Source organism: Coregonus clupeaformis, chromosome 26, assembly GCF_020615455.1.
Source record: "Coregonus clupeaformis isolate EN_2021a chromosome 26, ASM2061545v1, whole genome shotgun sequence".
In the NCBI taxonomy this organism is placed as follows: Eukaryota; Metazoa; Chordata; class Actinopteri; order Salmoniformes; family Salmonidae; genus Coregonus; species Coregonus clupeaformis.
The window spans coordinates 20,638,151-20,651,391 of NC_059217.1; the positions used below are offsets into that span (position 1 = coordinate 20,638,151).

General features: G+C 40.6%; 1 protein-coding gene across 1 annotated transcript; it reads left to right on the forward strand.

The window, feature by feature from the left end:
- Positions 1-1,176: 1,176 nt before the first annotated feature.
- On the forward strand, positions 1,177-3,548 carry LOC121539901 (forkhead box protein D2-like). Its single transcript, XM_041848549.2, has one exon. The coding sequence runs from the start codon at positions 1,651-1,653 to the stop codon at positions 2,761-2,763; it is 1,113 nt and encodes a 370-aa protein (XP_041704483.1). The 5' UTR covers positions 1,177-1,650; the 3' UTR covers positions 2,764-3,548.
- The last annotated feature ends 9,693 nt before the right edge of the window (positions 3,549-13,241 follow it).

The window sequence follows — 13,241 nt, forward strand, 5'->3', positions numbered from 1 at the left end:
GATTTATAGAATATTTACCTGTCAGTCTCGGCTGTGAATTACTGGATCAGCTCCATGTTCCAATTGAATAATCAGAATATATATATCTATATCCATAAGTGAAACTTTGGAAATCTCCCTTTCGATAACATTTTCATTTAGGTTTCTATTCCCCTTAACTCTGAAAGGAGAGAAGTAAGAAGTTATACGTTTGTTTTTAGCCCAATGGACTCAATAATAATAATAATAATAATAATACAACTCATACAAATAATGCATAATAATAATAACACAATTATACTGTTTAAAACATATGTCTTGATTTGACTGGGTTAGGTAAACGTTATTATTATTTACAGTCAATAATAACGTTTACAATTATATTACAATGACTGTGAATTATCACTGGTTAATAGCACATGTGGTAATCAAAGTCAAAATGATAGGCTAATAATAACGTTGGATAATATTAGACCAAAACGCATAACGTCATAGAAAACAAAATAACCACTTCTTTAATTAACTGCAACGATAATAAACAGTTATTGGAGCACTGTTATATTGATTTAAAGCAATCGTGGATATTTGTATTGCATCTAAAGCCATTTTTGGTTTGTTTAGAAGGGTATGAGAGCGTGCATAATTGCAAATTTCAAAACGAAATATTTAGGATATTTTACACAACATTTTGAAATTGTGTAGGCTGTAATTTCAATCATGTTATAAATCAGATTCAAGTGAGAACTGAATTAATGCACTGACTAACAAACAAGTAAACAAATATGTTTTAGCCTTGAAATCCCTGTCCATAAATATGCAAATTATATGGTATTGGACCTGGACTGAGTTCTGTAGTCTATTTTTTATCCAATCATCTAACTCAGATTCTTAAGGCTTGAACACTATGAGGTTTCAAAACCCCTGATACTGTGGAAACGTCCATCCTTTTTGTATTTTGCTATAGCTACAATGCATTCCAACAACCTAAAATCAATACTTTTGATGATATTCCATATTTAGAAGATGTGTGTGTGTAGTGGAGTATCGTTAACCCAAGAGAAGGTGTAAGGTAGTGCACTCACCATCTCCTCCCCGTGTCCGTCTTCCCTTCCCTTTTCCCTTTCCTTCAATTCCTGGTAACCGTGACATCGTGACCACGTGATTTGGACGGCTGAATAAATAGCTTTTGAGCGCTATGAATGGGAATAGTATGAAGCTCACGCAGGATACTTGCTCCCTGCCTGTGCGTAAAGATATTCATACAGATATGCAACAGTAAACTAACGACCTAAAACACAAATGAGTGCAAGAAAGAAAAATAATTATTGTATAAATGCTTGTAGTGGTCTTCAAGTAAATAGCTTGACTGAATTTTCCATTCCAGTTTTGTTTTCCTGCGCTTGAATTCAGAAGAGTTTCATCCTCGGTGAAAGACACCACAGCCCCAATGCCAACTGGTTGGAGTGGCGTTACACCTGGATCCAAGCTTAGTTTTGCTCTCTTCTAGATTCCAGTAATGTTTCTATGCAGCTCGGAGAAGTAAACAGGAGTTCGCTGTGGTCCTCGGAAGAGCGGTAGAGTGCTTTACGCACGGACTGATTACACCCAGCGTGGGAGCTGAAAAGACTCCGTACGGAACTAGAGGGAGGAAGAGAACCAGTCTCTCCAAGGATGACTCTAGGTACGGATATGTCCGACAACTCTGCGTTGTCTGAAGATGTGGACATAGATGTGGTTGGGGGAGACATCTCTGTTGGCAAGGATGGGAAATACCTTCATCACGATTTCCTGGACAATGACTCATACGATAATTTGTCTCAGAACGCGGGGGACAGGGGTTCCTCCCCCGGCCTCAGCAGCTCCGAGTGTCCGGCTGACCAGGTTGGAGTTGGTGGAGATTCAGTGGCCATGATAGGTGATAAGCCTGGTAAGAACGCTCTAGTCAAGCCCCCGTACTCCTACATAGCCCTGATAACCATGTCTATCCTCCAGAGTCCCAAGAAACGTCTCACTCTCAGCGAAATCTGTGAGTTCATCAGCAACAGATTCCCGTACTATCGGGAGAAATTCCCCGCGTGGCAAAACTCCATTCGTCACAATCTTTCTCTCAATGACTGCTTTGTCAAAATCCCACGTGAGCCTGGCAACCCCGGAAAAGGCAACTACTGGACCCTCGACCCGGAGTCCGCAGACATGTTCGACAACGGGAGTTTTTTACGCAGGAGGAAGCGCTTCAAGAGGCACCAAGCCAACGAAATCCTCAGGGACGCCGGGGGGTTCCTGCCCGGGTTCGGATACGGCCCTTATGGGTACAACTACGGACTCCAGCTGCAGAACTTCCATGCACATAACCCCTATCATCCGCACCTCCCAGCAGGCGCTTTCCCTTTCCAGAATACACCTTGTGGATTCCCCTCGTCAGCCTCAATATTCCCCACGCCACATCCCCTGCCCTCTCTATTAGGGGCTGATTTACGAAAGCCATTCTACCCTCAACTCAGCCCGACCTTGCCCGGCCTGGCGCCTCTCAAGACGGACACTAACACTCCAACTCGGCCCTCTTTCTCTATAGACAATATAATCGGTGCATCTAACTCCGTGGCCTCCCCGTACAGTGCACAGTCCGGCAGCCACAGCCACAGTCAGGCTCAGATCCTGGCCATGTTGAACCCTGCACTCGCCTCAGCTTCGAACCACTTGAACCTCTCGCAGGAAACAATGCTTCAGCCTGGCTCACATACATTCTCCAGCAAAACTACAAATCTTAACATTTGCCATTTCTAAACTGGCATTAAAAACAAAACTCGCAGAAATCCTATTAACCCATTACGGTTCTGTCGTCTTATGTGAAGGTAGGATAAACATTCTTTGAGAAATAAGAGTGTTGCTCTTCCCCTTCTGTTTCTTAGAACTGATCGGAGAGAGGAAAGTGAAAAGGTGGCTATATTTATGGATTGTAAATATGTATAGGATACACTAAATGGAAGAAGTATGATTAAGTCAGAAAACAAATTCTAAGACAATGTTGAGTGTATTCATTTGCCTACATTGGCCTAGGCCCTCACCTATCGTGAGCGAAGATCCAGCTATTTTTAACGCAAGTTAAATGTCACGTATCTCACTGTGGGAAATATTTAATTGTTTCTTAACTATAATTGAGATTTTTATTATGGTTTATATTGTTTTATATATATTGTGTGCGTTGTGAAATAAAGCACTGTTAATAGGCTACCGAGACGCAAACTCAGGTTTTAATTGTTAGAAAGCACATTGAGACAAGGGGGGTTATTTAAACAAATCTAACCTTTCCCACTACCCCTCGTTCTTTTAACACCGGTGTTGTGGTGAATTAGTTTGATAGTGTTTCATGTTGTCAGTGGACAGATATGTGGTTTTGGTGTAAAGCGCATTACCTCTCATCCTGTTAAACTGTTGTGCTTTCCTTCCTATCTATTTCATTGAAATTAATCTGTGAAACGTATGTTATGTGTATAGACAGAGACACTTAATGTTCATAGGTCATTTTTTGTTGTAATGAAAAGAAGAATAAATGTTTGTGAATTTAAAAATACTTTCGTTAACTTGTTTATTGGAACGTTTAATTGGCCATGTGCCTGCACACATAGGTCTACTCAAAAATATGAATAACCATTAAAACTTCAAAGGCTAAAATCTCCCTAGGAAATAGAAAATATGCCTACGTTTTGATTTATACAGCTCGGAGGTCAAACTTAAATCTGTATGTGTAGGCCCAGTTTGAACGCTATATGCAGGTCTTTGATAGACCTATTACAAGCGGCTTTCTGAAACGATTATGAGCATACATGGTCATTTACACAATAGTGTCATAGGTTTAAATCTCAGTTAAATATTGCGTGCAAGCTGTAGCAATTATAGGAGCATTTATTACTAGTCTATTATCAATAAAAAAAATAAAAAAATAGCCCATTTATTTACCTATATTCCACTACAGCCAACAAGTGTTTAGATCCAGATTTGTGATGTCTGAACTCCCACATTTTGCTGTGAGATATATTCTGGAAGAGTGGGCATGTATTCATTCCTTTTATGTGGCTCTCAGGGCGTTTATAATGGACTCGTTTTTTGGCAAGTAACAATGGGCTAAATGAATGGGAACATCGGGGTTTTGGAGGCCTGTAATTGAATGTGAACGTTCTACATGGATACCCACGATCTCTTGGGGTTTCGTTGCTAATTTGTAGCAGCATTTTTCATCAGGATCCTAATCCACGATAATGCGGCTTTTTGCCCGTTTGTTGATGTTGTCACTGAAGACCCAGTGCCTAGAGGCTCAATGTGCCCCCAGCGAGTGTTCCTCTCGGAGACAAGCCACACACATTTGCCTCTGAAAAGCGATCTTCTCAAAAGGCGCGCGGTTGTCCGCTTTCATGTCGTCTGTGTTGTCTCCGGACAGATACAAAGGAGGCAGCCGGACAGGACTCGTCCCAGTGCAGAAAACAGACCGATTATTCCATTTCGAAGTTGGCCAAGCACATGTTCCGAGGCAGAGGGGGGTGTAAAAAGCCTCTTTTATTTACCAGATATGTGTGCAAATGGTTAAATTACTCGGTGGGGTGTTTTTGACAGCTGATTATTAGGGATAAAGAGTGGGAGGGCTGACTCCCCGCTTCCACTTTCCCCTTCAGCTAACCCAAAGCCTTTGAATAGAACGCAAACATGATAGTCATACTTTTATGAAGTCTCTGGCACTCCTTTTGTTGGTGTCGTGTTAATGAAAGCCCTTAGAGTATACATTTTATATGACCTTCTTTAATTTAATTTTTTGTGTCATAGTGCAACTTCAGAAAACGAATTAAACCAAATCCGTTTTGACAGTAGAGAGGGGAAGCTCACTTTAAGCATGGTGCCAAAAATCGCCCTAAACTTTCCTGTGAAATTAGGCTGTCTAAAATTGACTCAATTAATACTCTTCCATTATGACAAATACTTCTAGATAAAGACACATATTGCTAAACCGTCACGTAGCCTATCGCTAAACCATCACACACACACACATACACACACACACACACACATACAACTTTGATCATGCAGTGACAAGGTAAGATTGTTGTTTTAGCTGATATTATATCGGCCTATGGGCTATCTCTGTCAAACGTAGATAACAGGCCTGCACCCCCCTGTTCACCCTATGGCTATATTGAATATGTTAGTTATTGTATCAAATATTATATTCAATATAGTTTTGAGTCAAATATTCACTATAACACATGGACATGAAGGGATTAATTGCATGCACCACTGTCGATAGCCTCCGCCAACACAGGCTGCTGTAATCCAAACAGGACTGGGCCTCGTTTCCCCAGCCCAGAGCCTTCGTAGCATTAAGATCATCATTAGAACCTTCTTACGATGTATCTTTAGTAGCCGAGCTGTTTTCCAGAGCCTTCGTTAGTAACGTGGCTCTTAAAAACCTTTGCACATGTACGAGTGATACAGACCACTCGTAGAGCAGCCAAAGTGCATAGTTAGATGCCTTTTAGCCCTTCCACGTCACTTTATTCACAGAAGATCTCCGCTAAACATATAATAATTAAGATCTGTCTGGGTGTGACTGCGGATAACTTCAAAACGAAGTTGACTACAAATACAAAGTTGCCAAAGTATTTTCAATTGTTACAAACAAGTGAATTATAAAAATGATGCTTCAAATGAAAACCGAGATAACTGAATTAAAAGATACATAGGCCTATAGACTATTTCAATCATATTGAAATCAATTTCATGTTCAATTGAGTTCTATTTTGCGACTAGGTTACTGTCTGTCATTTTTGCCTAAATGTGTTTCATGATGTGTGACAACATGTGTGCAATGATGTGCCCAATCTGTGATTTAGTTAATGTAAAGTAATGTAATACGCCGCCTCAATAGCCTATTTGCAGCCATAGGTGGTAATATCTCTCTAGGAGCTGATCCTTTGTCAGTAGGCTATTGTGGAATAATTATAATGTTAAGGTAAGATTTGAATGGAGAAAGCTGATCCGAGAGCAGCCTTGCTTTTCTTTGGATGGTTTCAGTATCGACACATGGTTTAAAGACGCACGTAGCGAACGTTCTCTCTACGTGCTTGTTTGGGAAACACTATTAAAAAGTTGTCTCGTAAATAATAATGCGTCTAGGCCTGCTGTCCTGGGAACGATCATCGTAATGCTTAAAGTGACCCACAATACATATAACAAATTGATTACTAATAAGACGTCTTGCACGGGTCACAAATCACACAAACGTCCTTTTATCCAATTCTATGCAAGGCAACTGGTTATCGTCTTTATAGCATGTTCATTCTGCTATTCATTTTTTCAACATGCGGTGTACTTGTCACAGGAGGACCACCCACAGTCTCGGGACAGAATGTGTTTATTTGTCTCTGCAACAGTCGTCTGTCCGACAATTACAGACTTGCGTCTTGGCTCACTCAAATTTGTTTGAAATGCTTTGAGTATATTTTAAACATGACAACAAGATGACTAGGCCTACTCCTCGCCTTTCTGAATGGAAGCAATATAGCCTATGCTTTGACATGGAGTGGCGCAGCGGTCTAAGGCACTGCATCTCAGTGCTTGAGGCGTCACTACAGACCCTCTGGTTCGATTCCAGACTGTATCACAACCCGCCGTGATTTGGAGTCCCATAGGGCAGCGCACAATTAGCCCAGCGTCGTCCGGGTTTGGCCGGTGTAGGCCGTCACTGTAAATAAGAATTTGTTCTTAACTGACTTGCCTAGTAAAATTAAAAAATGTTTTGCTTTTGATTGGCATATTTCTCTCACTATGGCACCGCACCAGTTTCCTTGATCGAAGTGTGCTGTCGATAGTTCTGCTCCTATTAAATTCGGCTACTGTAACAGGATAAATACAAATGTCTTTGATTATGGCAAAGTAGATTAGATTATACATTTTTATTTTGTTTTATTGAATATCTTTAAAATATTTAGTTTTAGTAAACCTGTTAGGCTATGACTTGACCTAACTCTACAATATCATTTGTGCGCGTGTCAGTATGCTCCAAACCATCGCATCATCACTTTTCCTTGGCGCGCGGGCAGGGGATTACATGAAATCGTTGTGCTTAAACCATCCATATCCTGCTCTCGCTCATATGCTAATTACACCACCAGTCAATTTGTCACTGCTAGTTGCGCTGTGAAACACTAACGACTTCTTAATTAGGGGAATCCAGATGTGTATCGCAAATTCTAATGCCTTGAGAGAAGGTCATATTATCTAGTCATTGAAATGGGTAGCTATCAAGGTAGCTACTGCTCGACAACGCCCAGTTTGGAAAATGAAATTTATGCTGTAAGTGTTTATTTTATTTTTTACTGCAGGCCTAATGACATATTCCGAGGAGTCAGGGAAATTATACACCATTATAGGGGGAGAATGGTGAATATTGAAAACGGGTATAGGGCATTAATAGCCTACTTGTTCAAAATATGAATAGCCTCTACATTTACAAAAACAACAATGTTATAAGCTATAATTTTCAGATGATAAAACGTTATAATAAAACATCAACAAATATTATTAGTAGTATTATTAGTATTAGGCCCATATTCATAACGTCGGTTTTCTTTTATTAATGTAAGCATCTGTCAAATAAATAGATATACAGGGAGTTGCATATAATAGCCCATAATATAAAAATAATAATATGCCATTTAGCAGACGCTTTTATCCAAAGCGACTTACAGTCATGCGTGCATACATTTTTTGTGTATGGGTGGTCCCGGGGATCGAACCCACTACCTTGGCGTTACAAGCGCCGTGCTCTACCAGCTGAGCTACAGAGGATAATCCTATTAGGGTAATCCTATTATTTTGTGTTTTAAACCTACGTTGATAAAAGCCTATGCATAAACAAGGTATGCATTTTCTATCATGTCTTGAAATGTATCATATAAGCAACCATCTTTACTATAAAAAAAATGTGTGGGCAGCTCTACGTTTAATTTTTTTATCCCAGCAGCACCACAGTGAGAGGCAGTGTGTTTTTTAATCAAAAACAGTTATCATATTATCATGGCTTTGGCTAAAGTCTTTATGATAAGGTCTTAAAGTTCCAATTCAGCTTTGTCATAACATTACCATCGGTCTATTAAATAGAGAATGGTCACCTGAGATGAACTATGATGGACGGACACCTGTTGCAGCCGGAGGCCAGACAGTTCTGCTTTTCTTTGTCATGGACTCCATTTCAAACGGGCATTACAAAGTGAGTTCAGCCATGGATAGGCCTACAAGTTTCACTCCAAGTTTATATGCACTATTAGGCTCTAGTAATATATTAGGCTCTACTGTACATAGAGCCTGTATATATACAGTAACAGTCAAAAGTTTGGACACACCTGCTCATTCAAGGGTTTTATTTTTACTATTTTTTACATTGTAGAATAATAATGAAGAAATCAAAACTATTAAATAACAGGTATAGAATCATGCAGTAAACAAAAAAGTGTTAAACAAATCAAAATATATTTTATATTTCAGATTCTTCAAATAGCCACCCTTTGCCTTGATGACAGCTTTGCACACTCTTGGCATTCTCTCAACCAGCTTCACCTGGAATGCTTTCCCAACAGTCTTGAAGGAGTTCCCACATATGCTCAGCACTTGTTGGCTGCTTTTCCTTCACTCTGCGGTCCCAAACCATCTCAATTTGGTTGAGGTCGGGGGATTGTGGAGGCCAGGTCATCTGATGCAGCACTCCATCACTCTCCTTCTTGGTAAAATAGCCCTTACACAGCCTGGAGGTATGTTGGGTCATTGTCCTGTTGAAAAACAAATGACAGTCCCACTAAGCCCAAACCAGATGGGATGGCGTATCGCTGCAGAATGCTGTGGTAGCCATACTGGTTAAGTGTGCCTTGAATTCTAAATAAATCACAGACAGTGTCACCAGCAAAGCACCCCCACACCATAACACCTCCTCCTCCATGCTTTACGGTGGGAACTACACATGCAGAGATCATCCGTTCACCTACTCTGCGTCTCACAAAGACACGGCAGTTGGAAACAAAAATCTCCAATTTGGACTCCAGACCAAAGGACACATTTCCACCTGTCTAATGTCCATTGCTCATGTTTCTTGGCACAAGCAGGTCTCTTCTTCTTATTGGTGTCCTTTAGTAGTAGTTTCTTTGCAGCAATTCGACCATGAAGGCCTGATTCACACAGTCTCCTCTGAACAGTTGATGTTGAGATGTGTCTGTTACTTGAACTCTTTGAAGCATTTATTTTGGCTGCAATTTCTGAGGCTGGTAACTCTAATGAACGTATCCTCTGCAGCAGAGGTAACACTGGGTCTTCCATTCCTGTGGCGGTCCTCATTACATTTACATTTTAGTCATTTAGCAGATGCTCTTATCCAGAGCGACTTACAGTTAGTGAGTGCATACATTATTTTTTTTATTTTTTTTTCATACTGGCCCCCCGTGGGAATCGAACCCACAACCCTGGCGTTGCAAACGCCATGCTCTACCAACTGAGCTACATCCCTGCCGGCCATTCCCTCCCCTACCCTGGACGACGCTGGGCCAATTGTGCGCCATCATAGCGCTTGATGGTTTTTGTGACTGCACTTGAAGAAACTTTCAAAGTTCTGAAATGTTACGTATTGACTGACCTTCATGTCTTAAAGTAATGATGGACTGTCGTTTCTCTTTGCTTATTTGAGCTGTTCTTGCCATAATAGGGACTTGGTATTTTACCAAATAGGGCTATCTTCTGTATACCCCCCCTACCTTGTCACAACACAACTGATTGGCTCAAACGCATTAAGAAGGAAATAAATTCCACAAATTAACTTTTAACAAGTCACACCTGTTAATTGAAATTCATTCCAGGTGACTACCTCATGAAGCTGCTTGAGAGAATTCCAAGAGTGTGCAAAGCTTGTTTAACACTTTTTTGGTTACTACATGATTCTATATGTGCTATTTAATAGTTTTGATGTCTTCACTATTATTCTGCAATGTAAAAAATAGTAAAATAAAGAAAAACCCTTGAATGAGTAGGTGTGTCCAAACTTTCGACTGGTATATATATATGGTCATGCAAGTTTCATTCAAGGATTGTTCTATCGAACCCGCATTCCAGTGTAGGCTATTGAAGCAGCATGTGAACACACAATTTCCAGGGGAATAAATCAACAACGTAAAATATTGGCCCCTTTCAAAATGAGGACTATTGTTTTGCTGGTGCTAAAGTATATATTGAGGTTTTGCTATTGCGCTCTTAGGCCTAGCCTACAAAACACTTTCGTTTTCAAACTATTTTATTTTGGCTGTGTAGCGGTAGCCTGTGAAATAATACAGGAATGCGTTGACCGTGTCCTCAGGCATATCGAAGCCTGCAGGAGAGGAGCGGTGGGCTACAATAAATCAGGACCGCCCTTCTCTGATGGTTAGTGCTATTCTGAATAATTGGGACGTCCATACCCTACCAAACCATTTTAGTCATTTAGCAGAAGCTCTTATCCAGAGCGACTTACAGTTAGTGAGTGCATATATTTTTCATACTGGCCCCCCGTGGGAAACGAACCCACAACCCTGGCGTTGCAAGCGCCATGCTCTACCAACTGAGCTACAGGGGACTAACCATAACCTTAACCTCTTACCCTAACCACAAGCCATACCTTAACTATTTTAAATGTCAACTTCAATGGGATAGGGACGTCCGAATGCTCCCAGATAGCAAGGACCCGCTCTGCTCCAATAAGAAAACAACAACTCGAAGGAACGTCCCACTCCAAAAGAAAGACAGAAGTGGCTATGTTTTCCAGTCAATTTGTCACTGCTAGTTGCGCTGTGATGGACAGTAACGACTTGTTAATTAGGGGCATTCTCTGCTCCCCAATCCCCCCTCCGTGTTTTTGCAGCGGACAGAGGAATTTTCTGCTTAATTAATTTAGAATGTGTAAATAAAGCAAAGACAGTGAACTCCCCTCATCTCTAGCAAAATATTAACTTTGGAAGCGCTCGCCTTATCGACTTTGACATGGTGTGACACACTGACGGACACCTGCTGCTGGCCAAGCATCCCACACACAGAGAACATGGGGATTAATTACAGTGGATATTCAACTGCACCGGTCACCAGACTATGATAACAGGTGATCTAGCCCGACGTTCACTTGCATGTCTTGCGGCACTGCTATATGGAATTGTTTTAAGAAGGTCAGACCAAGGATAATTTTGCTGTTTGATTTGTAATTTGTAATTTGAAAATATACAGTGTATAAAAATATTTTGGATGGAAAATGAGTTTTGGCCTTAGTGCATACAAACGCATTGAATAACAGATTCACTACATGGAAAATCAGATAGTCCCAAAATAAGATCAAAGGGAAGTTTGTTCTGAAGTGCCTGTCCTATGTCTGAGATACATAAGAAAGATCAGGAAATATTGTTTTTATTGTTTAAAAAAAAAACATGCATTTAACCCCTTATTTTTGGCACTAAACAGTCTCTATATCTACTTCCATAAATTTGTTCAACTGGTATGGGGGACCTTCAGACAAACAACCGATATGTATGTGTTCATGAGAGTCTCATCTTTCCACAGGGGGGTCATACTAGTTTGTAGGCCAAACGTTCGGATGCTACAGACGATTTTGTGAGAAGACCGATTTTCGGGATGTTTCATGGTCTGACAAACACCTCTCTAGCTCTGTCACCTTTCACCTCAGATGCAGAAGTGTGACATAGGCGGATACGGTGGATTGAGATGCATTCAATGCAAAAAAACAGATACATCTATCTTAAACGAATGGATTTTGATGGGGATGTTTTTATTATGCTAATTCGATTTCAGCGGGGGCACGGACAACTACCTTAGCGGTTTTTAATATGATTATTAACTCCATGACAACCTAGGCACTACTGTCTTTCTTTTGGAGTAGGACGTTCCTTCGAATTGTTGTTGGCTTATTGGAGCAACGCGGGGACTTAACGGTAAGGTAATGAAAGGGCGAGGGTTTTACCTGACCTTCCCGCTATTGCTTTGATAGAGAGGCACAGCTGGTGGCCGTTCTCGAACACACTGATATTGCTAACAGAAGTAGACACTAACAGTAGAGTAGTTCCATTTCAGGCGGGGACATTGATAGGCTATAGGCTACGTTCCTTGGCACTTCGATGAGTGTGCATGGAACAAACAAGAATCAAATGGAATCTGGAAAAAGGCGCGTCTCATGAGTTGGAATGAAAAGCCCTCCAAAAACTCTTAGTAGGCCTACCACAAATTAGTTAACCTCTATATTATGAGGGGCAATGAGGCCTTCGTTTATTATCCTTGAGGTTAACTGTTCATCCCTAGGTTTTCCCCATAACTGCTGTTGGCCTATTTGTCAACCTATTACACAGGAAAGATAGGCCTGTTACGAATGGAAGATAGGCCTAATTATACACAGGCCTATTTCACGACATGTCCTATAATTGCCCATAGAGCCTATTCATTAATCAGTGTTTTTATTTCATGAAGTACATTCCCTTTCTAATTCTTAAGGCTTGATCCCCGAGCTCTCCAAACACAATTCTATTTTACGCACAATGTAACATTGAAATCTAATGCATATCACAGGAAAATGAATGCTGACAGCACACCAAAGCATTCGAAAACGAAAATGTGCACTTGTTGGTGTGTTGATCAACTTTCTCCTAAAATGTATACTCCTTTAAATCGCGCGCATATATCTTTCTCAGTGGTCTGCTTCCAATTGTTGCATAGCCTACTACCCTGCAGTTTACTATATGAATGTTATATGTTATTAACGTTTATTTATTTGGGGATGTGTTCTGTTTCCGTTTTAGGAATATTAATGTGGAAAATATGACAACTAGAATATAGAGTCTCAAATTAGGGTTACTCGATTAGGGAACATGTGATATCGTTTGGCACACTAAAGAAAACTGTTTTTAAACTCAATGACATTATCTCCCCAAGAAAGGTGAAAAATAAACGTTGTTTAAGTTGACACTTAGGCTAATATATTTTCGAATGTGAGTCTGTTTTCGGAAAGAATGGGAAAACCTCGCGATTAAAATGAAGTTTACTATCCCGAGTGAAATCCGATCATGCTGGGGTCGAGGGGCCAAACTTTTTAAGACTAATGTTTATTTAGAGAAGTGAGCGCTGTCTATGCGACTCCCTGTTCTCCCAGAATGTAGCACTAATGTCTTTAGCAGAGTAGTGAAGACCACCGCCCGAGCAGCCCACCG

Excerpts from the sequence above, each read along its gene's own strand:
- LOC121539901 (XM_041848549.2), top strand. The coding sequence starts at position 1,651 with ATGACTCTAGGTACGGATATGTCCGACAACTCTGCGTTGTCTGAAGAT.